At 36.5% G+C, this 27,061-nt stretch overlaps 1 protein-coding gene and 1 non-coding gene across 13 annotated transcripts in view; one reads left to right on the forward strand and one right to left on the reverse strand.

The window, feature by feature from the left end:
• RAPGEF4 (Rap guanine nucleotide exchange factor 4) overlaps window positions 1-27,061 on the forward strand; it is a 328,672-nt gene that overhangs the window by 210,135 nt on the left and 91,476 nt on the right. For 10 of the 12 annotated variants that reach the window (XM_077154152.1, XM_077154160.1, XM_077154156.1 and 7 more), the window contains 2 exons: window positions 25,071-25,124; window positions 25,437-25,543. In XM_077154152.1, the coding sequence (XP_077010267.1) occupies window positions 25,071-25,124; window positions 25,437-25,543 (161 nt within the window). Of the gene's footprint in view, window positions 1-25,070; window positions 25,139-25,436; window positions 25,544-27,061 lie in introns of all 12 variants that reach the window. The other 2 variants (XM_077154162.1, XM_077154163.1) reach the window with 2 other exon arrangements.
• On the reverse strand, window positions 4,898-5,004 carry LOC143678362 (U6 spliceosomal RNA). Its single transcript, XR_013173175.1, has one exon. It is a non-coding gene; the product is annotated as a U6 spliceosomal RNA (small nuclear RNA).

The following is a 27,061-nucleotide window of genomic DNA, read 5'->3' on the forward strand; positions in this document are numbered from 1 at the left end:
TTGGGGACATTTTATGGTGCAAAATAAGCAGAAACAAAATAACAAATATTGTATTATCTGTTTTAGAAAATGCTTATAAAAAAATATGGGCCTAGATTATAAACTCTTAGAGCAGTCTCATTTAGTCCAGAGCTGTAATTGTTATATCTAGATTCTGAGATGCTGTGCTATATATGTATAATCTAGTACCTCCCTGGAACTTTGGGTGCCTCTGTGACACCTCAGACTCAGAGTTGAAGTTCTGCAGCTCTGAAAGTCAACCTTGCTACATACAACAACTGCTAAAGAAACCAAAAAAGAGTTTAGGCTTCAATTAGAGATAAGAGTGAAGCCAATGTGGTTGAGACTAAAGTAAATTAGAATACATGGGTAAGGATGACATTGTCTTTATTATAGACTTCACCTATTGTATGAGAGCAAAGGATGAGTGGCTTATTTTGTCCAAAACTAAATTTTCTGTAGCCCATAATCTATCTCAACCTGTCTTGATAACTCATTTAAACATCCTAAACACAGGGAGTCCCGAATGGGAATGAGGGCTTATAAGTCTGTGTAGCCTAATGTAATACCTGGGTACATCCCACAGTATGTTGGGCAGATAATTAAAAAGTATTGAGAGTCCCTTGAGGGACCAGAGAAAAATATGGAACTATCAAACTTTACCACCAGCGAAACCCCTGATACTGTCTCAGACATTAGGGACTCCCATGTCAATAGGCCAACCCCCTTGAGCTTGAGGTTTCCTCATATGAAGCTCACTTCTGTAGCAGAGAAGCTAAGCCTACCTATAGCTAAGCTGAAGGTTCCAGAAAACCTCTTTTGTTGCTCAGATGTGGTTTTTCTCTCCCTAAGCCCAACTCTACAAGGAAAATCCTAACCCTCCCCCCTACGTGGAACATGACATCCAGAGGTGAAAGTCTCCCTGACAACATGAAATATGACTCCCAAGGATGAGTCTGGCCCTGGCACCATGGGATCAACAATGCCTTCCTGGCCAAAAGGGGGGAAATAATGTAATCAAATAGGATATCAGTGGCTAACAGACTTTAAATAGAGTCAGGTGGCTATTCTTGAGGCACTTTTATACTAAATATTGCTAATTGCCATGGTTTGCCAAATCCCAACCCAAAACATCCCTGTTAATCCTAAAGAACACCGAGAACTCTAACACCTGGAGCTCTGTCTAGATTCTATAAAAGTTTCATGCACTGAGGTTACGTTCCAGAAACCTGCAATGTCCAGATGGTTTCTAGGCCAAATAAGTCCTGAAACCCAGAGGGGCCAGCCCTTCCAAGAACATCAACTTGTTCCATCACCCTATCCCATATTGTTGACACCCCTTTCCAACATGAAAAAGTTAGAATGGGCATAGCCCAAATACCCCTAAAGGTTGGGAGAAGGATCAAAGGAGAAGGAGGAACTACAACCGAGAAGAGAGGATTTAACAAATGAGTCTGAATTATTGTATTGATATTTCTTTTAGTCTCCAGTGTCTTGAAGCAGCTAGAAGGAAAAAAACGTGCAATTTTGGAACTGTAACCCATACCAAACTCTGATATCTATTCTATACTTGTTACAATGTACTTTTAAATGTACTGATTTTTTTGTGTATATGTTATATGTCACAATAAAAAATATAAAAACATTCCCTGTGCTTCACCTATCCAAATCTCTCCCATGCCTTAACCTTGGCAACCATTGATTTGTTTACTGTCTCCATAGTTTTGTTTCTTCCAGAATATTATATAAATGGAAACATACATTATGTAACTTTCTTATGACTTGCTTCTTTAACTTAGCAATATGCATTTAAGGACAATATTTTCCCATGACTTGATAGTTCAGTTCTTTTATTACTGAATCATATTCCGTTGTATGGATATATCACCATCTGTTTATCCATTCAGCTATTGAAAGACATCTTGGTTTCTTCTAGTTTTTTGAAATTATGAATAAAGCTGATATAAACATTCACATGAAGGATTTGAGTAGACATGAGTTTTCAAACCAGCTGGGTAAATAAGAGTGCAGTTGCTGGATTGCATGGTAACACTATCTTCAGTTTTGTAAGAAACTGCCAAACTGTCTTCCAAAGTGACTGTACCATTATGCATTTCTGTTAGCAAAGAATGGTAGTTCCTGTTGCTGCATGCCTTCAATTGTATTGTCCATGTTTTTTTATTTAGTATTATCATAGCTATTCTAATAAGTGTGTAATAGTAGTCATGGTTGTTTTAATTTCCATTTCCCTAATGGTAAAGAGTACCTATCTTTTCATATACTTACTTGTCATCTGTTTATCTTCTTTGGTGACGTTTCCAAGTCACCCATTTACTTGGAATGTCAATTTTGCCCATTTTTTTTAAAATCCAGGTTATTTTTTCCTTATTGTGGAGTTTTAGGAGTTGTTTGTGTATTTTGGATGCAAGTCTTTTATCAGACATGCGTTTTGCAAATATTCTCCTCCCAGTCTGTGGTTTCTCTTTTTATTCTAACAATGTCCTTCACAGAGCACTGAATTTTTAATTTTCATAAAATCCTATGTATCAAGTTTTTCTTTCATGAATGTGCTTTTGGTGCTGTATTTAACAACTCATCACCGAACCCAAGATCATTTAGACTTTCTCCTATGTTTTCTTCAAGAACTTTTATAGTTTTTAAATTTACACCTAAGTCTATAATCCATTTTTGGTCAATTTTTCTGAAAAGTATAAGATCTGTGTTTTCTTCCTTCCTTCCTTCATTCCTCCCTCTCTCCGTCCCCCTTTCCTTTTCAAATGAACACCCAAGTTTTCCAGCAGTATTTGTTGAAAAGACTATCCTTTCTCCATTGAATTGCTTTTGCTATTCCCTTTGCGGTTGAATATACTTGTTTGTATGGGACTATTTCTGCACTCTCTATTCTGTTCTATTGATCTTTTTGTCTGTTCTTTCACAAATACTGATTGTGTTTGACTACTTGATTACTGTAGCTTTATTGTAAGCCTTGTAATTGGGTAGTGTGAATCATCCAACTTTATTCATATTCAGTGTCTTGCTGACTATTCTAGGTGCTTTGCCTTTCCATAAACTGTGGAATCGGTTTGTCATTATCAACAAAATAACTTGCAGGGATCCTAATTGGGATTTCATCAGATCTACAGTTCAAGTTGGGTAGAACTGACATCTTAACAATACTGAGTATTCCAATCCTTGAACACAAAATATTTCTCCACTTCTTTAGATCTTCTTTGATTTTTTCATCAGTTTTATAGTTTTCTACGTGTATATCCTGTATGTATTTGTTAGATTTATGCCTAAGTAGTTCATTTTTTGTGTGTCATTGTAAATGGTATTGCTTTATTAATTTCAAATTCCAGTTGTTCATTGTCCAACCTATATTGCTCGCATTTAGAAAAGCAATTGACATTTGTATATTGACCTTCTATCCTGCAACCTTGCTATCTATACTTGCTTACTCATTCCAAGAGATTTTTGCAAATTCTTAGAGGGTTTCTACGTAGACACACGTCATCTGATAATAAAGACAGTTTTATTGCTTCCTTCATATCTGTAAGCTTTTTATTTCTTTTTCTTATCTTGTTGCACTAGCTAGGACTTTAGTACAATGTTCAACAGGAGTGGTAACAAAGGACATCTTTTCTATTACATTTTAATGTAATCATTTTACCACATATCATATTTTAACTTATCTGTGGAACATCATTTGTAGTTGTTTCAAAATATCCCTGATTCTGATGCATCATCATTTATTTTTAACTATTTACTAGTATTGCATATTTCGGTCATTTCTAATTTCTTTATTCTTTAGTTTTATTATCTGTGTAATAGTGATTAATTATATCCACATCATGAAGTTATTGTAAAGTAAATAGACTATGTGGAAAATTCTTCTTGGCGTATCTGACAAAAGGGTAAGCACTCAAAATGTTTTTTGTTGTAATTGTTGTGAAGGCTTATGAAAAGTAAACAGGGGAGTTGGGGTGAACCTATATTTATAGGTACAGATTTCTCTTTATACTTTCGATGGAAGCTGTATGATGTCAGTGTTATCATGGAAATAAGCAAACAGACAAGGAATTGTTCTACCACTTCCTAGTTATATGGCCCTGTTTCTTAACATCAAGCAAGTTTCTTAACATCACTAAGCCTCAGGTTCATCATCTCTAAAATGACTTGATAGTAGTAGTACCAAACTTTTATTTCTGTCATGAGAATTAAATAAGAACATGCATGTAAAGTTCACACTGTATGACACATGGCACTCAACGAATGTTATATTCTGTAAGTAATAAACAAGACAAAGTTGATTTGCCTCATTTAAATATCTTGTAATATATTTTTAAAATTCTCTTAGCCAAATTCATAACCATCATCTCATTTTTTCTTTTCTAAACATGATTCAAGAGCCATGTTTGCACTTTATGCTATAAGAGATAAACATTTTTTGCTGATCCGCATCTTTCATTAGGTTTTTGTTATTTAGAAAACTCAGTTCAACCAGTGCGCTAGGTACTGCCCTCAGCACTGGGAATTCCAGTTGGGGGGGGTGGTGAGGGCTAAGAGAGACATGACCCCTCCCTCTTATTACTAAAGTGAGAGGCAGATGCATTAGATCAAATCTGTCCAACAGTAATATAATGCAAGCCAAATAAGTAATTTATGGTGTTCTAGTAGTCATATTTTAAAAAGTAAAAATAAACTGGTAAAAGTAATTTTAATATATTTTATTTAACCCAACATGTCCAAAATATTCTCATTTCAACATGTAATCAATATAAAAAGTATTACTGAGATTTTTACATCCTTTTTCTCAAACTTATAGTCATCAAACTTTGGCATGTATTACATCTTAAGTCAGACTAGCCACGTTTTTTTTTTTTTTTGTGGCATCCAGAAAAATATGGAACGCTTCACGAATTTGCATGTCATCCTTGCACAGGGGCCATGCTAATCTTCTCTGTATCATTTCAATTTTAGTATATGTGCTGCCGAAGCGAGCACCTAGCTACGTTTTAAGTGCTCCATGGTTACCATAAGCTAGTGGAAATGTCCTGGACAGCACAGTTCTAAAAGCATATAATAGAAGGCCTGGGATGCTCTCTCCAAGGAAATCATATTCGGCTGAAACCTGAAGGATAAGGACGCCAGGAGAAGGGAGGGAAAACCATGTTTTAGGCAGAGGGGACGGCATGGGCAAAACCTCCAAAACAAAAGGCATGTTTAAGGGATTGAAAAACATGCTGTGCAAATGGATCAAGGGAAAGAATGGTGGAAAATGAGGCTGGAAAGGTAAGCAAGAGAGAGATTATGAAGAGCCTTTAAAGTAGTTTGAGGAGTTTGTATTTGTTCCAAGAAATAGGAGCCTTTGAACAGTTCTTTTTTAAACTCTTAATTTTGAAATAATTTCAAACTTATGGGGAACTTCCAAAATTAATACAGAAATAATGTGGTAAACTCTCATATACCCCCTACCCAGATATGCAGATTTACCAACTTTCAACATTTTATCAAATTTGTTATAACTTTCTATCTATTTATCTGATCATCTAACATTTGATCTAAACATTTGATGGTACATCATGTTCCTTTAACCCTTAATACTTCAGTATACGTTTCCTAAAGATGAAGACAATCACTCTGTGTAACTAAGGACAGTTATCAAGTTCAAGAAATTTAACATTGTTATAAAGCATGCAGTCTATATTCTAAATTTTTCAAATTTTCAAAATGCCCTTTTGGGCATTTTCTCTTCCATTAATAGATCCAATTTAGTATCAAATATTGCAAATATAGTCCCTGTCTTTCTTTTTTTTTTTCACTTGTGGTAACATATACATATTGTAAATCTCCCATATCAACCACCCCAAAGCATACAGTTCAGTGGCGTTAATTGCATCCACAATGTTGAGCTGTCATCACCACCATCCGTTATCTAAACCCACTGAAGTGTTTGAAGTAGAAAAGTGACATAATAAGATTGATTCTTTTAAAAAAAATCACACTTAATTCAGAGAGAAAGTGGACAAGGGCATTTTCCACATAAGGCAGTTCAGGGTAGTGGGTAAGCAGAGGATTCATATCCCAGAGCTGCAGTTTGCAGGGTCCATGTGACCCTGGACAAGGGACTTAACCTCCCTTAGCCTCATTTGACTCTTCTGTGAAGTAATAATAACAGCACCTTCACCAAAAGCGGTTGTGAGTATTCAATAAGAAAATTCAGGATGAAGCACTTGGGACACAACACTCAATAAATGATTGTTCCTATCCCCGCATGAGCCTGGAGTAGTCTCTTGTAGGATGAATCCACAGGCCTTCCTTCTTCCTGTGTTTCAGAACACACTTGATTTATCATTACTTTTTTTTGGCAGGGGGCAGGGAAGGGTTGCATGGTCCGGGAATTGAACCCGGGTCTCCCACATGGAATGCGAGCCCTGAGCCACCCCTGCACCCTCAGACCGTACTTGAATTCTCTTGCTTCCCTGTTTCTGAATTTCTGTTCTGAAGCACATTGAAACAGGTGCGTGAGAGACAAATAGAAGAGCAGCCTCTACTCCCACAACCCAAAATCAGACAAAAAATACATTTTCACTGTATCACCATCTACCCCAGTTTTTGTTTGCATATGTGTTTGCTTGTACAACCTGACAGCTGTTTTTATGTGAACTGCATGGCCTCAGGGTTTTCTCTGCTGTATCTCTGCATCAAGATTCCCACATGCTCTTTTAAAAATATAGGAAGATTACTTAGATTTAAACTCTTCAAGATAACTAGAGAGAAGTAGTTCTCAAAATGGTTACCAGCTAAAAACAGGCCCATTATTTATGGTGTTTTCCATCATAGTGAATCACCTGGGGCGTTTTACTTGAGGAGCCTTGAAATAAGTTCATCTAACACAAAAATGAAATTCTGTGGAGAGTGTTTCCTTCGCTTTTAGCCAAGATGTCACGAACGTCTGAGGCTGGCCTCTCGTCCTTCCTTCTCGTTCCTGGCAAGGCACCATCCAGCTGCCACTCTGCATTCTTGAGGGAACCTCATTGTGAAAAAGAATGAAACTTTCAGTTCTCAGTAATTCTTTTAGATTTAAGTGGTTAGACAGTCACGCATGCATTGACTGTTCTGTCTTTATTTAGAAAAGAGATTTGCTTTGAGAGGCAGCCCTCTATTTCTTTAAGTGCTACAAAGCAGAGATATGTAATGTTTCCAGTGCCAGATAGAGTTAGAATAAAAAAAAAAAGAAAAGTGGTAATCAGTGGCGCCCTCTCTCATTATCTCGGACAAGCTCCCGCGGTAGAACCGTGTCTCCATAAGCATCCCGTCTGTCTTCCCACCTTGAGGCTGCTTCTCTTTATGTTTCAAAATCTACCCTTTCAGAATTTGAAGCCTCATGCAAAGTAAAGCAGATGGGTATGAGGTACTTGGTGCTTTCTTTGTTAATCACCAAATTTTATAACGTCAGACTGGCTGAGAAACTTACAGTGCGCTGTTGGAGTTTCTTTATATGGAGAACAACATTTTTCCTTTCTCTAGGAGATGTTCTGAAAATCTGTCCTTAGGGTGAGCTATAATCCTCATCTTACTCCCCTTCTAAGAATTATGTCCACAGTTTACTCGCCTCCTAAGAATTATATCCACAGTTTAAATTTCTAGTCAAAAAAAGAACACAATGACATATGATTCCATCTCATTCTACTCGCAGATGTTTCAAGTATTTCTAAAGCTTTTGAAATTACTCTGAATTAAAAAAAAAAACAGCAAACCTGAGGTAGAAATTTCTAGCCAGGTTTCTAAAGTATGTTTAAGCCTCTATCAGCTTATTATTTCTCCAGTAGTCTTAAAGGCTTTAAAATTTGCATTTTTCTCCTTATGAACACTTTAGAAAATTAGAAAGATACAGAAAGGGATGGAAGAAAATATGAGGGGAATCAAATTTTAGAAATTCATCATATCACAGCATTTATGTCTTTGACCTTTTAAGATACTCGCTTTGCATTTCTAATTGAAAACCATCTTCTGCCCTGACTCAACTTGATGAGAGAAAAATCAGACAGTGTTTAGGGAACTAGGTTTATGAGCCATATCTGAATATCTGTTGGTGTCTCATGCAATAAATTACTATTCTGCCTTACTTTTATATTTTAAATAGTATGCCTTTAGGACTTTGATCATTTCTGTTTTGATAAGCTTTGTAAAGACTTAAAATTTTTCTTGAAAACCATAGTTTTTTTACTAGGCATTATGCCTAACAGATCACATATACTACTGTTCTCAGTTTCCTGATTTCTTAAAAGTTATTGAAGCCATTTGTTTGTATGTTATTTGTCTATATTTGCGCTAAAATTGTTTTTTTTAATTTTAACTTCAGTCTACTAGGGTATTCGAGGCATAAAAATATATTTTTAGATTTCCAGTCAGTACAGACAAATACACCTACATGTGGGAGGACAGTACAGAAGTCAATTGAGCACATTCCTTTCAATTCAAAGTGTAGAACAAAGACCTCTTTTATGGTAATTAATTTACTTTTTTCAACCAGGAGTTACTAAGCTATTAAAAATTGGTTTAGGGCATTTACAAAGCATGTATTTAAAGGCTAGGGAAATGTATTTGCATTTTCATCTTGAAATTTTTTTCTTACTTGATCAATTTGCTCTACATTAACATTTATTAGTCTTGATACAGAAACCAAAGGCTATATTCAGGAGGCCAAAGATAGGCCATTTTTCCAAGAGTTTGTCCAGCAGAAATGTCCTCTCTGAAGTTGCCTTCAATGCAAGCTTAATTTGTCCACTCAATTCATGATGTAGGTGTTCTACTCCTGTGAATTGCTTCTGAGAAGATAACCACAAATACAAGTGTGTGAGGGTAACCTTTTGATAAGTTCACAGAATATTTATACTAACAAGTATAATTGCAATTATTAATAACAATGTAAAGGTTCAATGACAGAATAATTATTAAATTATGCTATCTATATTTAATGGAATTTTTACATGGTAGTTACAAAGAAAGTGGAGCAATGTATGAAATTGTTTATGGTTTGCTGTTAAGTAAAAAGGGAAGATATAAAATCTTATCTAGAGTATGATCACACTTAAAATTGAAAGCTAAAACAAAACTACCTTTGGAAAATATGTATTTCAAAATATTAATCATAATTTCATAATTGAGTACTGTCTTATGGTTTTTGTACTTTCCAATGAGCATGTATTATTTTGTGATGAAAAGGGTAAAATAATTAAATATTATGCCATGACTGCAGTTGATCACCTGAATTGCCAATGCCTATTCTTAACAATGCTAAATTTATAATATCTTCCCATGTAGCATTTTGTACTTTCTCCTACCATCTTCTAACCCCAACTCTGTGCTACTAGCCAGACTAGCTCTATGACTTTGCCTCTTGCTTGTAATGCCATTCTTCTTCCTCTCTGCTCACTATATTCCATTCATCCCAAAGACCCTGCTCACATCCCACCGCCTATGGGAAGGCTTCCTTGAGCCAATCTGGACAACTGTTGCCCTACCCTTTGCTCTTCTCCCCAAACAAACCTTCCATCTCTATAAAATACTTAATAAATATATTTCCCCAGGGTTCAGCTAGATGTGCTTTTCATCTGCTTGTGCCAACCAGTGAGAGTGTGGGCATCCTTCTGGCCCCGCGGAGCCCTACCTGTTGATTTATCAGTGCTGACACTGACAGGTAACTCGTGGGCAATGACAGTCTATAAAGTGTTTCTTGTTTTCTGTTTAGTGCCTTTATTTAAAAATCAGTTGTGCCATAAAACAGAGTGGAGTTCAGACACATGCTACAACATGGATGGACCTTGGAAACATTATGTTGAGTGAAATAAGCCAGACACAGAAGGAGAAATACAATATTATTTTACTTATGTGAAATATATAAAATAAGCAAATACAGATTAGATGTTACTAGGGTCTGAGGAGGTGGGGCTGGGTGAGTATTGCTTAATAGATACAGACTTTCTTTTGGGGGTGGTGAAAATGTTTTGATAATGGATTGACGTGATGGTCATATGACACTGTGAATGTAATTAATGCGACTGAATTGAACATTTAAAAATAAAGTGGCAAATGTTATGTTACATATATGTTACTGCAATAGCATTTAAAAAGAAAAATAGAAGGATGAGGATCAAGAATGGACCTCTGTATTTGGCAATTTGAAGTTCACTAGACCTTGCTAAGGGCTTTAATAGTGGCGAGGTGGAAGTAAAACCCTGACCCATGGATCTAAGAGAGAAGGCAAGAGAGGAATTGGAGATAATAAGTATAACACTGAGAGGTCTAGAGGGGAGAAGAGAAATGGAGATATGGAGTGAAAAGAGGGTTTTTCTTTTAAGGCATCTTTTGCATGTTGATGGAAATTAATGATGCACGACAGAAAAAAAGGACAATTGCTAGAGCAACATCCCCGAATAGCTGAGAGGGAAGCAATCCAGTGCATAAGCAGAGTTGGTCTTTGATAGAAGTTAAGACGGTTCATCCATAATAACAAAAATAGCAACATTTCATGGTCTTGCAGCAGACTGCTATTAGTTGCATGAGTTCAGAGCTTCCAACAATATTTGTGTATGTGTGTGTTTAACCAATTTTTGCCACTCTTTTCTATTTTGCCAATTAATATATATAAAGCCAATTTTCATTATTGTATAATAATGTGCATAATGGACATTTGAGTACAAGTGAAGATAAACTTCTATATGCCAAGTGCTTTGAAATAAAGTCAGAAAAGAAAAATAATTGTAGAGCTTTTTCTACAATACTTAATATGTGTAGGTTATTTTAAATTTTAAGTATTTGTAAGAAAATTTGAGACTTTTGACTGAACCAGCTTTTACTTCAGAAACCTGTACTTGACTATAGACAACTACTTATTGCTCTCTCTCAAGGGTCAATTCATGGAGCTTAAGTTTCACATCTGAGAAAAATGCAATCATATTGTATATACATTGAAAATATGAATAAATAAAATGCATTACTATTTTATTACTAGTTATTATATGCTGATTTTAATACTGTGTTTAAATTTTTCATGTGTTTATGTACCCATGAGGTAATGATCCATGTCTTAAACACAGTAGATATTTGACATTTGCAATCGGTATTCTCAGACATTTCCAGAATGGCTAAATTAATGAATATTTCTTAAAATGCCAGGTGGTCAGCTAGGCTCTCTCTAGCCCAGTGCCCTCCTAAAGACCACTGTCTGATGGGTAGTTGGTTCTAACATTTTTTCTAGGTGCTTTTCATACATAGAAGCATAAATATTCTCCCTTTTCTTACAAGGATGCTCAGAGGAAAATTGATTGTTGCAAGTGGCAGCACATTGGGCTGTAGTGACATATGACTAGGTGCATGACAAAGTAAATTTTCTGGATCTCAAGGTACTTCTCAGGAGCCCTCATTTGTATAATGGAAGGCTAATAAATATTTTCTTAAATTTTCTGATTAGGAGATGAAGTTAGTTTCTTGTTCTAAAACAGGCTTGTTTATGTAGCTTTTTTTTGAAACTTAGCATATACATGTACAAAAGTATACATCATGTAACTCAATACGTTTTCATGAACATACCTTTGTAAATGGCACTCACATCAAGAGACAGAACATACCATAGCCCCAGAATCCCACCTCGTGTTTGCTTCTAGCTACTCCAGCTTACAAAGGTAATCTAACTTCTGAGAGGACGATAAACTGCTTTTTTATAATTTATGTAAGTGAAATCATGCAGTACATACTTTTGAGTCCAGGTTCTTTCGTTCAGCATTTTATGTGATTTATCCACATTGTTGCATGCAGTTGTAAATTTTTTCTCACTCCATTGTAGGAATATAGCACAATTTCTTGTTATTTGTCCATTCTTTTGGTGGTGGGCTGTTGAGAATAGCATTGCTCTGAACATGCAGGCATATTCAGATGGATATACATGTACATTTCTGTTGGGCTTTTATTTAGGAGTGGATTTCTGGGCATTAGAAATACATATGTTCAGCTCAGCTTTAGAATCTTTGTATGAGCTTCAGAAAGTCTGTCCACCCCTGAAATTATAAGCAGAATTTTGGATGTGCATATGTGATTACTTTCATGAAATTCTCAAAAGTGTCCAAAACACATTCAGAAATGCTTTTCAGAACAGTAACAAAGCAAGGCTGATCTTGTGTCAATCAAGGGAAAAATACGAGGAACCAAGGTTATAGAGAAGGATGTTTCACTTCGTTCAGAGAGGAATTGTGTTTTCTAGAACTTTCTCCATCAAATTAATGTTTTTCCCTTCCAACCTAAAGCACCTTATTACAGATTTGAACTGAAGAGAAATATTATTTCTAGGAAACGGAAAGTAAAGTAGTTTACAAATTAATCGCCAACATCCAAAATACTTAGTCTTTCCACATTTAAACATGAACGGCAAAATTTGGAATTTCAGAAATGAAAAGAAGAAAATTTATCTCTGTTCTTTTCATACCACTGTCAGTTAAAAGCTCCTCAGAGATTGTTTCCACATATTAGTCAAATAAATATGTGTGAATAACCTAATAAATATGTGTGAATAACCTCTTAGGACAAAGCACCACAGGGATTCAGAAATAACAGCGATTTTGAGACATTCATGTTACACTTGGGTAAAGGGACATGTAAATAACTGTGGTACAAGCAGGAAGTATGTGGAGTGATGGAGAGTCAGGAAATGCAAAGGAGCCCTGAAGGTAATGCACTTGATGTCTGTGAGAAATAGATTGCAGAGATCCCTCAAAATCAAGAAATTCAAGAATACCCTTAGCCAATCACTATTCTAAGAGTCCTTTAAATTGTTCCATCAAATGAGTAGATTATGATCCTCAAAGACCAAAATTGAGGGAATTCACCTGTAGCTGACAGATATTAAAAATATATATATATATATGAATTCTCAGATCGTTTCACAGTGTGTGTCTCTCTAATTGGGCCAGTCTCATTTTTAGACAGCTTATAGCCCTAGTATTTATAGTCCAAACTTACCATTTGCCAGAATGGTCCCTGGTAAGCTCTAATGAATCAGTTTAGCAGAGTAATAAGATATTCTAAGATGTCTGTGGAATAAAGTAGTATTTACACGTATATTTTAGTCAAACTGGAATTATATAACATGATAACTCATTATGTTATTACATATAGTATTTTGTGTTATTCTGTTACCTAATTTTAAGGGTTTATCTAGGCCAAATATGTTTGTAAGAGTTGTTGTATGTATTTCCAAATTTTAAAGAAATTAAAAAAAAATTTTTTAAAAAACATACCTTTGCCTCTCAAGGTATGTTTGATAGCGGTAATCTGGATCACATATATAAGTACATCATGTTTATAACATTATAAATCTGTTCTCTACAGTTAAATTTTAACACCCAAGGTAGTGGCTACTTGTCCTGCTTGGTGAAGGGGAAGGGAATGGTACCTTTGGGGCTTTCACACTTCAGGGGTAGAGTGAGCACAAGATAGAGCTGAAGCAAGTAACCCAAGCTCTGCCAATCTTTGCAAAGTCCAGTCTTTGGTGATGGTGGCAGTGGAGGGGCTGGGTTTGGGAGGAGGAGCGGCCAAGTTCCCAGTGTCCATTGCGTCCTCCTTGTGAGAATGGTGGCTGGGGCGCTTTCCTGAAGCATCCCGAGTGCAGCCTGGGCTTGGTTCCTGGCTGTGTCCTGTCTCAGCCCTTCCTGGTAAGGCTTCCAGATGTCCTTTGAGTCATCTCGTACCCATTAGAAATCCTGTTCGGCCTCCACTATCCAAAATTAGACTATCCAGCAAACACTGAAAATACTTTGTTAGCGAAATTTTAGGTTCCTATTATAGACCCTTTCCTTCATTTGCAAATACTCATTTCATATATATTAAATGTGACTATTATTCACCTTACACCCTTAGGAGGGTAATATAAAGGTTATGTTACATCACACCTATTCTTGGAAGCCTTATTTAATGTTTATATAATTAATTTGGCTGAGAAGAGTTATTTATAATTTAGAAATTTTTAAGTATGTTATTTGTGAATATTAAGTGTATGATTCAATTGCTCCTAAAGGCCAGATAAATTTTCTTTAATACACTTTAATATGTTTTTAAGCATTTAATTTTATTGGGAGATACTTGAGTATTCAAAAAATAAAATAAAAAATGATTGGGAAATGGTTATGTTTACTAGAAAACATATTGGCTCTTTAGGTACTAAAAATGTGGTTGGGGTGATAACCTCATGATCGTGTCAGCTAGACTCAATCTCAGGGAAACACTCACATTTTAGGGAGGGAATATGAAGTTATGGGTCTAAAAGGTGCTATCGTTGTCACCTCATTCCTTGATGCTCAAAGTGTGGTTCAAAAACCAGTGACATCGCATCATTTGGCAGAAATGGAGAATTCCAGGCTACATAACACGCCAACGGAATCAAAATCTGCATTTTAGTAAGATCCCCATGAGCTTCATACAGATATGAAAATATGAGAAGCACTGATTTTATATGTGCTTTTATCAGACACCAAACCCAAGATATGTATTTTTAAAAGGGCAGGGGAAGAGAGGCATCACTTAATGGTCTTCTCTATTAAGAAGTTTCTACTCACATTGAGTCTGAATGCCCCAAGTTGCCGTTTGAACCCATTTCTCTGCAGAGGCAATGGGAATAGCTAATGATTTTTCTCACAACATACCTTCGTATCCTGAACACGTAAGTTCCCCCCTCAGTTTTCTCTTCAATCACCAGAAAAATAAAGTCTGCTATAACGAATGAACCGATAAACAAATTCTTCCATTCATTCAGCAAATACATTTGAATACTTGCTGTGTGTCCAAGAGCTGTGATAGGAGAGTGAGCAAAATAAAGTGTTTGCTTTCATGAAGCTTATGTTCTAGTGGAGAAGAAAGATAAGAAACATATATATAGTATGTCAGGCAGTCATAATGCTGTGGCAAGAGATAAAGAATGCCAGATACAGGGTGGTGCTACTGTTTTATCTAGGATGGGTAGAGCAGTCTTCTCTGCAGTGTGTTTAATCAGAGTCTTGCAGGAAGTGAGAGCATGAGCCCTGGGTATACCTGGGGAGAATGTATCCAGGTGAAAGGAAGTGTGAGAGCAGACTGAGCAGGGGAGAGAGAATGCACAGAGAGAGGTAGCAAGGAGCCAGCCAGACAGATTGTACATGATATGAACTTTGGCTTTCACTCTAAGTGAAAAGGGAAGCTATTGGAGCATTTTGGTATCTGACCCACATTTTTATAGCATCATTCTGGCTATTTGGGTTGAGAATGTGGCTGAGGGTCAAGGATGGAAATATGCAGACCTCTTAGAACACCATCACAACCTGCAGACAATAGAGGGTTGTGGCTTGGACAGGGCACTTGTGCTTTTGAGCACTTGAAACATAACTAATAGGACTAATAAACTGATTTTTAAATTTTAATTAATTTGACATTAAGCAGCTACTTGTGGCTAGTGACCACTATATTGCACAGCACAGTTCTAGAGGTCATAGATAATATCACTATGTCTTTTATTTCCTCTGTTGTGTTAGCATATTTTGGGCAGATAGGCAGTGTTTTTAATAAGTGATTCGTGGATGAATGACTAGATTTTTTTTTTTCCTCTGACTCCTTCTAGCCCTTAAATACCTATGATTCTATGCAACTGAGATAGTTCTGGCCTTTTCCAGTATCTTCTGCATTGCTATTACATTTAGTGTTTTGAGAACTTTTAGTCATATAGGTCATCCACTATATTTTAGCAGAAAATTCGTGGGTTCTGAGAAAAGGTAAGATTCCTGAAAAATAAGTGTTGTATCTCAATGAACTGCTTTCCTTTCACCCTTATGCAGAGAAGTAGAAGTTTGGAAACTTGTCAACATTCTCTTAGAATATCTAAAGGATGAATTAAAGATACATTGCAAAAATATGTTTGTCACAACTGTAGCTTTTCTCTTTAAAAAAACATGTAAGATATTTTATAATGACTTCTTATTGTAAAAGTTTCAAACAATTCAGAATTTTACAGAGAAGTGTCAGGTCTCTTTTACCTCCACCACCTCTACTACCAGTGCCAATCCCCATCTCCCATTTCCCCTTCTATTCATAATTTGTTTCATTTTAAGTCCTTTCTCTATGCATCTTCCTACAAATAACAGTGCATGTGCACAAATATAGACTTTTTTTTTTTGCATGGGCAGGCACCAGGAATTGTCTCAAGCATGGCAGGCGAGAGCTCAGCCTACTGAGCCACCGTGGCCTGCCGTAGACTTTTTATATACATGGAACCATGCTATATGTATTTGTCTATGATTTGTTTTTTAAGCTTAAGTCTTGGAAACCTTTGTATGTTAGTAAACATAGAACATGTAAAGGGATATGTCAGTTTTTAATGGCTTCCAAGTGATGGACACATAGGCTTGCTCAGGTTCAAGTTCAATCCCTTTGGCAAGACTATATAGGTGGTTTTATGATCTTCATCAGGTGGAACTAATGTCTGGTTGACTCTTTGTTTATATTAGCAGCTGTTGATGTTCAGCACCCAAATACATTAATCCATAGGAGTTCCAAATTGGCAATTTTTAAAGCCAATCATTTCCTTTTCATTTATTTGCTGATTTTATTGTATAAGAAAATGCCTACCTTTATCTATTATTTGGTTATCCAGTGATACAGTTAATACAGGAGAGGCAGGATAAATGCTTTATCTTTTCCTAATGTTTACCCAGTTTTTGAGGATGATAAATTGGCATTTTATCATCATCGGAAAGTAACTAATTAGTTTTTATCCAATATCATTATAAACTTATGAATTTAAACATATTTGACGGCCTTCAATCCATTATAATTGTTATCCTTATTGAAGCTCAAATTTTTCTGAATCCTTTTGACATAGCCCTTGCAGTCTTTGATAGCTTCCTTCCTTTTTGTGTGATGAGATATTCTAGGCTTGTACGTATTTTGCCCATTATATTATTGCTGTCATTCATTTAATTTATTTTTATGCTATGATCATTCAATACATTGTTTCTAGTATTGAAACCATTCACTTTAAGATAAATTAAGAATAGTAAAAACAAATTATTTCATTTATATCTTCATTTACTCCTCTGATGCTCTTCCTTTGTTTATGTAGATCTGAGCTTTTGACCTGTGTTATTTTCCTTCTCCCTGAAGAACTTTTAACATTTCTTGCAGGACAGCTCTGCTGGTGATAAGTTTCCTTGGTTTTTGTCTGTCTGAGAAAGTTTTTTATTTCTTCTTAACTTTTTTTTAAATTTAATAATTTAATTTTTATGTTTTTTTAATTGTGAAATATAGCATATATACAAAAAAGCAATAACTTTCCAAGTATCTCCTTAACTTTTGAAGGATACTTTTGCTATATATAGAATTCTAAGTAGGTTATTCTTTCAACACTTGAAATATTTAACTCTCATCTTGCTTGCCTTGTTTCTGACAGACAATAAGTCCGTTGTGATTCTTATCTTTGTTCCTCTAGATAAGATGTTTTTTCTTCTGGCTCCTTTCAAGACTTTTGTCTTTAATTTTGGCAATTTGAATATGATGTGGATTTTTTTTTTTTTTGGTATTTTGGTATTTCTTGGAGTTTTCTGAGCTTCCTGGTGTCGTGGCTGTCTGTCATTAACTTTGGGACCTCTGAGGTTTGGTGTCTGTCATTAATTTTGGAAAATTCCAAACTATTATCAAATATTTCTCTGTACCATTCTTTCTTTTTTGGTATTCCAATTATGTGTATGCCGTACATTTTGAACTGTCCCACCATTCTTGGGTTTTCTGGTATTTGTTTTTCTTTTTTTCTTTCCCGCCATTTTTTCTCTTTTTCATTTGGTAAGTTTGTACTGACCTATATTTAAGTTCCCTCATTCTTTTCCTGGCCACGTCCAGTCTACTGGCAAGCCAATCAAAGTCACTCTTCACTTATAGTATAGTGTTTTTTTTTAATTCCTGGCATTTCCTGTTGATTCTTAGAGTTTCCATCTCTCTGCTTACATGACCTATCTGGTTTTTGTTTTTGCCTTTCTTCCACTAAAGCTATTAACATAATAATCATAGTTATTTTAAATTCCCTATCTGATAATTCCAAAATCCATTTCATTTTTGAGTCTAGTTCTAATACTTGCTCTGATCTCTTCAGACTGTTTTTTCTTGCCTTTAAGCATGCCTTGCAATTTTATTGTTGAAATATGTATAGATTGTATCAGGTAATAAAAACTGAGGTAAATAGGCCTTTATGATGAGATTTTACATTAATCTGGCTAGGAGTTGGGCTGTGTTTAATGTTTACTGTAGTTGTAGGTTCCAGTGGCTTCACATTCCCCTGGTGTCCTTTTTTGTCTCTCCCAGTGTCTTTGGGCTTCCCTAAGAACTCCTCCTCAGATAGATTCTGTATCTTCCAGTTTTTCTAGCTGTTTATTTTATACTGGAGCCCTGTTGGTATGGTAGGAAGATATGGGGGAAGGAGGAGTGTTCTATAGACTTATGATTAAGTCTCAGTCTTTTAGTGAGCCTGTTCCTGGATTGTGACCTTACCCAGTGTTTCTTAGCTTCCTTTTTCCTCCTTAATTGAGAAAGGAAGGCTGGAAGGGGCTAGAGTCTCCAAATGGGATAAAACCCTAGTAGTCTTTTCTCTAGGAGAGAGGATTCTTGTTATGCTCTGGGATTATTTCCCAGTGATTATTCTTCCCCTCCTCCTGCATGAGATCTCTCTTGACTCTTTACCTTGAAAACCTGGTGGGCTCCTAGAGGTAGCACCCACAAAAATGAGGGCTCCTCCCCTAAACTTCACTGTCTCAGGATAGTCCACACTCAGCCTCCAGCAATTTATCATAATTATTTAAGTATTGCTGCCAGCTACTGTCTCCAGCATCCTTTGCTGTGGGTAACCATATCTCAGCTGTGACTCTCTGGATTTGCCTGTCTCTCCAGATTTGCAGGTAGCAGTTTTCCCTGACCTCAGTTCTCTGACACTTCCAAGAAAAATTGTTGCTTTTCAGCTTTTTCTTGTTGTAAGGATTGGAGTAGCAAATTTCAAGTTCTTTATTTACGTGTTGGAGCTGTAATAAGAAGTCTGCAATCCACTTTTCAACTAGGAAAGACTTAAAAAAGAAAAAAAGCCTTCAGATGGAAGCTGAAAAGTCTATAGATGATTTTTCTATTATTTAAATACTAGAAAAATTTGCCTAGTTATTAAAATCTCTTGCCTACAAGTCTGACTTGGTTCTTACTTTAATTTCATCTCATCAATACCAAAGAGCAGTGATGCTGATGTTGTTATAGAAATGAAATGTACATTTCCAAGGCCTCAGTGATATTGTTCCAAAATGCCAAAACAAGGAAATACAACTCCTAAAATATATTATTTTCACTGAAAATAAAATATTATTTTCCTTATTTTCTAGAGATTTCCTCATCTGAAATGAGAAAGGGGGATTTGAAATCCAGAATATTATAGCATTTATTTGTTAGCTCACCATCTTCTCGCTAATTGTTCAGCCCATAGAAGTTTTGTTTCCCCAACAAGATCAAAATCTCATTTAGACCAGGTGTTTTATCATAGTCTTCTTTGTAAGGCTTTCATTAAATATCAAATCAAAGTGGATGCAGACTTTTATGACATTTTATTGCACTGGGTGCCAGAGTTCTGCCACAAGCTTTGTGTCCCAACCTAGCTCGTTATTTCTGTCTCTTGGCTTACAATGTTGTTCCTTGCAAAGGTTTCTATGACCAAATACTTGAGTAAAAAGAATTATCCCCTTTCAAAAGGATCTGAATATGGTTTTTCATGAGGCCTATTATCATGCCATATACCTCATTATAATCTACCAGGGAGTTATTGTGCATCTTGTAATGGAGGCTAAATTTCTATTTTTCATCACCTGATTAGTATTTTCTGCATTGGCTCTGGTGCCAAAAGAAATATTTTCCCTTACTGTTGCTCCTTTTCAGTAGTAATATAATCATAAGAAAAAGCAGTAGAATATGCTTCCCCTCTCCAGAAACAAACAAAAACCAATTACGGTGAATCCTGAGGGAAATCATCAGTGGAAAAAGCCAAGAAAGAGCGGAGAGAAAGCTGAATACCTCTGCCTTTATCTGTCCTCTTTGACTAGCTTTTTAGGAACACATTCTCTCATACTGAATTTTTTTTTTCAATGTCCAAGTAGGGAAGGAGAATTTTTATCCTCAACATATTATAAGATGCAAAATTTAATAGGAGAGGGAATCATTCCTTTTAGAGTTCATTTGGAATGTGTTTTGAGGCCATAGGTCAAAACATGAGGCAGTCCTAGGAAATAAACCATGCAAGGTATGGTGAAATCTGCCTAGGAGTCTGACTTAGTCCTTACTTTTATTTCATCTGGGTCAGTACCAGAGAATGATGATATTGGTGATAACTATTACAAAAATGAGACATACATTTCCAAGACCTTAGTTGCATTGTTCCAAAATGCCAAAACAAGGGGATGTAACTCAAATATTTATCAGTTTCACTAGAAAGTTGAATGTTATTCTCCCCACTTTCTACAGGTTTCTTTATCTGAAATAATAAAGGAGGAATTTGAAATTTAAAATGCTGTAGTACTAACTTGTTGACTGTTTTTCTCACTAACTGTTTAACCCAATAAAGGCCCCACTCTACAATATTCCTCTTGTTCAGCATCCTCACCTGCAGCCCAACAGGAGGAATGTCTGGGTGGATGTGGAATGCAAGATGGCGAGAGGTGGTTGGGTGGATATGGCAGCCTTGCCCCGCTCTGTAGCCACTGCAACCACCTGCTGTGCTGGTTCTGGCTCTGTTTGCCCCAAGATCAATTATTTGCCCTTCCTGTACTTTTCAGTGCATTGCAGAGAGGCTGACCTCTGCAGGCTGCGTTTCCTGCTGCACCCTCTCCCTACCCCCCCATCATTGGCTGGCTTCTAGATGGAGGGAGACGGAGGTAGGAGGGTCTTGTCTCCCTTCCAGCAGCTGGCAGCATACCCAGCAGTGCCAGTGCCTCTACTGTTGTTTTGGTCCTAAATGAGCAGACCTGCCATGTTTCTAGATTCCACCAGGAGACCTGGCCTGTCTTTGGTATGCTCCTTTTCTCTCTGTCCCTCCACCTGAGGGCTTCCTGCTTTTGCTGACATCTGGTTTGCTTCACAGTTGTCTATTTGGCTTCACAGCTCTTCTGCCACCTATAAAGCTATTTCCCAGTATTAACTTTCCTCTGTGGTAAAGCCTGATTGGTGTCCACTTTTCTGGTTGGACTTTGATCTGGCCCTGATATATTTGTCTTAGCCAAGATAGGGCAGCTCCTCGATGCCAAGTTGTTGTTACAAAGTGTCTTTTTACCATTTATTCAGATCAAGTATGATACATGGAGCTTAGTATAGATCGTTATGAATTTTTTAGTGCTGGAAAATCATATGATCAAGTTTGATGTCTGATAGCCCAAAAGGAATTAGATGCCCTTTGCTCAGTGAACTTTAATCAAACAGAACACAAAATCTTCAAAGGGTGAGTAGAGTTGTCTCTAAAAGTAAAGTACAGATGCAATGGGATAATGGTAGCTGCAGTGTAGATGCTGGAGAGAGAGAGATCTGGATTCAACTCATAGGTCTCCCAGTTAGAAACCATGTGGGTCTAGATAAATCCCTATGTGTCTATGGCCTTAATTTTTGCAGTAAAAAAATAGGAGAATAATGCAATAAGAAGATAGCGTGTATAAAGGAGTGTGTGTGGATGACAAATGTAAAGAGCCTGACATGGGAAATCCCCGGTCTTGCCTTTAAGGCTGGTTTTCTTGCTTTGATTTCCACTAATATATCCATGCCTCTTCTTTCTGTATTCTATTTAACTTAATCATTTATAAAATAAACTTGATTTTCATTATTTTTCTCTAGCACGGCTAAGGTGAGATTTTCAAAAGGAACTTGACTGAAAACCAGAGAAAACCAAAAGGGAAATCAACAAATAACTAAAACATTAAAGTCATGCTTATAATGTAGGGGTGCCTGTACACATATTGGCCAGTGACTTTATTTGCCAGGGACTTTTCTACCTGTTGCAAATGCTCTCTGCCTCACAACAGATGGCTTCTAGGCACCAATGTATTCCTTAGAACTTAGAATCTTGCCTAAGTGAATAGAGTATCCCCTTCAAAGACAAATTCCTATTCCATCTAAAAATTTGCCCTGCTTTCCTTCTGTTCTCTGGAGGGTTTATTTTAAAAAAGGTATCATCCCCTTCTCAAAGCATCCATTCATTGAGTTATTCCTAAACCTATAGTCTTTGAGACAGGGAAAGTTCTAAGAATGCTGCCTTTCAACAGATTAAACGGCCTCTTGGTCCTGGAACTGGCCCTAGGATTATCCAGCTAAAAGACAACCTGGTGCACTTTTTCCCCCTTTAGAAGCTGTGAATCAAAGGAAAATTTCTGGTTGAAGCTTAATGCACCCACCTCCTCCCCCCGCTTTTGTAATACTTTCTTTTCAGGGTTCCAAGGAACCACAAAGGGGGCTGCCCAACAAGATAAACTACCTGAGGGACCATTTATTCGTATTTTGTTAAAATATGTCCATTTCTACAGCAAATAAAAAGTGATGTCATCTTCAAATAATGTTACATTGCATCTCCTAAAGAATAAGCATCCACCAGGAGACTTTGTGGCATCTTATTGACCTCCAGCTCAGCCAGTCTCTCAAAGGCCACTGCAAACTGAAATTGATTTTTCAATTTTTCATAAAAAAGAAAAGGTGACCTCAGAAACTAATCCCGCATCTATCTACTCTAGACCATATAGATCTCACTTCTTTCCCCCAGGCAGGATGAAGAAATGGTTCTCTACTATTATTTTTGAGAGCAACAAAAGGCTTTTATGCTTTGGGTATATAGCCAGGCACAGTCAAGGACACCTCAGCCGACCTGTCTAATGTAGCAGTGGGTTTCATGAGTAGTGGGGACTCACAGCTCTGAAATAAGCAGTGTGTTTTCACTGCACATTTCCAGGACCTTGGGTGCATGATGGTCTGGCACTTTTGCACATTTTCTCAGGTGATTGGTGTCATATGTCATATGACACAGGGTCATACAATGTCCCTGTCTTTTGGAGGAGGTGGTACATACATAGGTACCTAAGTAAGCTCGTAGTTGCTCTCTCAACAGGTCCACCACAAGAGAGCACTGAGTATTTCAGAGCAAAGTCTGCCTCTGTTTAAGGCGGACATTGATTTTGACCAGATTACATTCCTTGGCTTCTGCTGGATATAAACAGTATGCTGTTAAAATACTGTAATATTGCTTGACAGCTGTCCTCTAATAATTTCAAGATGAAAAAAAAATCTACTTCAATGTCAGTGAGATGATGAAAAGATTTTAATTAATATGTCCAGTGAGATATCAGTCATTCTAAATAAGTTATCTGATCTATGCTTTTTTGAAAATTTAGTATTATTTTATCTTTTTCTTTAATTCTACTATAATATTAAAAGTATCAAATTACTCAAATATTACTGTTTTTTAAAGGGAGGTATATTATTTATATGTGTGTATATGTGTTTAGGTACATAAAGTGTTTTAAATTAACACCAGCCTTTATTTCCCCCATTTATTATCTTTTCAAAATTAGGGCTAAAGGGAAAAACTTACCAATTTATTTTCACTGTAATGGCTTCTATTTGAGAAAACTAGAGTTTTTAATTTAAAGCATAATAAACTCCATATTAGTTATCTTTGACTACTGTGAAAAATTACACAGTGCCTTAAAACAACACAGATGCATTATCTTATAGTTCTATAGTTCGTAAGTCTGAAATCAGTCTCAAAGGACTAAAATCAAGATGTCAGCAGGGCTGCATTCTTTCTCGAGACTTGAGGGGAAAACTGACTTCCTTGTCTTTTCTGGATCCCAGAGGCTGCCCTCATTCCTTGGCTTGTAGCCCCTCTCGTCTTCAGCATTGGGCTGAGTCCTCATGCTGCCCTCTCCCTGGTTCAGACTCTTCTGCCTCTCTCGTCCACTTATTAAGGGCCCTTATGATTACAGTGGGTCCACCTGGATAATCCAGGATAATCTCCCCAGTTTAAGGGCCTTAATTTAATCACACTTGCAAACTCATTTTTGCCATGTAAGGTAACATATTTGCAGGTTTGGGACTTAGGACATGGACCTCACTGGAGGGCCACAGTCTCATAAGAAAGCAAACCCCTCTGTCTTCTCTTACTTTCTTCAAGTGACATAAAGAGCATCTACTGATGGTTCTACCATCACCTTTGATTGCATATATCATTCTCCTTCATTTGGAAATGCCATTACCAGATATTTTAGAAAAAGAGAGTTGAGGGGTTTCAGTAGGACAAGAGAGCTTGATTTAATAGCTGTGTAGCAAGTAACTTCTCTAGGATTTGGTTCCTTCATCTTGAAGAATATGGATAGGAATATAGCTTTATCTAGATCCTAGACCTATTCTGACAGTCACAGAATCCTGAAAACTCTGTACTACTGAGTAAAGGAGAGAGAAGGTACACTAACTGCCTCTGGGCTCTACGAACTTGAGTGTACAGAATTCACAGCAAGCATCATTTAAAAATTAAAATTTTCTTTCTAAAAACAAAACAAAATAAAAATCCAGAAAAAAGAGTCTTAACTACAAGAGAGAAAGTGAAATAGCTCATTACCACCCTACATCATTAACTTTATCCCTTTTCCCTGAGAAAGGTCATTTTAATCTCCGTTTGTGTTTATCTTGTTTTGTTTCTTCCTCTGATCAGATGTTTATTGTTTTGACTGCCTATTTATTCCCTCCACATTAAACCTACACACATCTAATCATTCCTCTCTGTTTTTTTTTTTCATTTTAAATTTAAAATTTGGCAAATGGAATGTTCTAGTTTTGCCCTTTGAATGCCTGTGCATTCAAGTTCCTCAGACAGATTTTTATCTCTGGTTTTTTTAATTCTATTTTAAGTTTTATAAAATGGATGTTTCTTATTATCCCCCAACCCATAATTTTCTTTAATGAACTTTTTGTTTAATTTTCTTTTGCTTTAACATTTTATTTTTCAGACACCTCTCATTGAACCTCGCGTTCCTCTTCATCCTGCTAACACCATTACCAAGGTAATGGAACATAGGTGGGTTGACAAGCCATCAGAGCCAGCTTCTTAAGTAACCACCCAAGGTGCTCCGTATGTCAGCATCCCATCAGGAAACCTCGGATGCGTTTTCTAGAGCCCATAAATATTCAGTATGTCTCAGTTCTGAGCATAAAACAGTGACATGTCGCAAAAAGTGAACAGTGTAAATGGTATGAGTGAGTTATATTTTTCATAGCCTGAGTCAGCTTGGAAGGTAATTTAGGGATTCATTTAGTTTGTTTTCCTTCCATAAACTCTCCTCCTTTCTCCTTCCTTCCACCTAATTAAAATCTAGGTCCCTTCAGAGAAGATCCTCAGGGCTGGAAAAATTTTGCGAAATGCCATCCTCTCTCGAGCACCTCACATGATAAGAGATAGAAAATACCACCTAAAGACATACAGGTATGTGCATTCCTTCTAAAAGCCTTAACCCCTCAGATTCACATGTAGTGAAACTGGGATAAGCATACTTCTCCCTGTTTTCCACTTATGGGGTAGCAACTTTTATCCATACAGGTTCTGAAGGGCCTAAGCTTGCTTTTGATCACTGTTTGACTGTAGGTGTTTAATTATCCAGTATTCCCAGTAGTTACTCCTAAATGAATCTGCCTCATTTCATCCTCACTACAATTATGTTAGGTAGGCGTGTGGCCATTTTTCAGATGGCAAAATTGAGGCTCAAAGAGTGTAAATAGTTTCCCTTCTTCAAGCCACAAGTCTAATGAGTGGCAGAGTCAGTATTGGAACTGAGATTGGTTAATTCATTTATTCAATAATTCATTCATTCCACAAATTTCTTAAGTAGCCACAAATTTCTACTATATGCCAGGCCCTAAGGATACAGCAGTGAATAAAATATACAAACTCCTTTATGGAGCTTGCTTTCTAATAGAGGATTTAATTCTAGTTCCCATATTTTAAGATAAACAACTCTATATCACATCTATATTATATAGAATAAAAATTCCTTATTATAAGCTCCCTTATATCCCTACCTCATCACCTATTATTAACACATTGTGTTAGTGTGGTACCTTTATTACAATTGAGGAAAAACATTATTATAATTATATTATTAACTATATAGTCCTTGGTTTACGTTAGGTGTCACTTTTTGTGTTATACATTCCTATGGTTTTTTTTTTAATTTTTATTCTAGTAACTTAAATACAACCTAAAATCTTCCCTTTTAACCACATTCAAATATGATTCAGTGCTGTTTAATTACATTCACAATGTTATGCTATCAACACCACCATCCATGACCAAAACTTTTCCATGACAGAAAATTCTACAATTTAAGCATTAATTCCCTATTCCCTACTCCCTCCCTGGCCCCTGGTAATCTGTATTCTGATTTCTGACTCCATGAATTTACTTATTCTAATCTTTTTCTATCAGTGAGATCATTCAATATTGTTCTTTTGTGTCTGGCTTACATCACTCAAGATGTCTTCAAGGTTCATCCATAGTGTTATCTATAGCTAATCCTTAACTTGTTATTTTATCAAGTCAACCAGGCTTTAGAACTGGGACAGTCAATATATGACAACCAAGCCTCCACCCTCCCTTCTTGCGTCCATGGTTCAGACACTCCCTGTATCCTCTTCCAGCAGTCATACGGGTGCACTTTCCCATTTAGCCTAGACATGACATCAGAAACTATTAGACTTGTTATGAGCCAAAACACATTTGCCATCCCTGTACTAGTGGTTGATTCACATAGATTCATAAGGCACAGTAAAAAGCCAGAATACAAAATTTACCATAAAAGATATTTGTCTTTCTACTATTAACTGTGATTGAATCTGTTAAATTATAACTGGTTCACCCTATAGCAAATCTTCTTAGTATTCAGAGTATAAATGCTGCAAGATTCAGTCTTTTTTCACAGGGACCGAGATGAAAAAACACTGCTAA

The sequence above is a fragment of the Tamandua tetradactyla genome, chromosome 3 (assembly GCF_023851605.1).
Source record: "Tamandua tetradactyla isolate mTamTet1 chromosome 3, mTamTet1.pri, whole genome shotgun sequence".
NCBI classification, from domain to species: domain Eukaryota; kingdom Metazoa; phylum Chordata; class Mammalia; order Pilosa; family Myrmecophagidae; genus Tamandua; species Tamandua tetradactyla.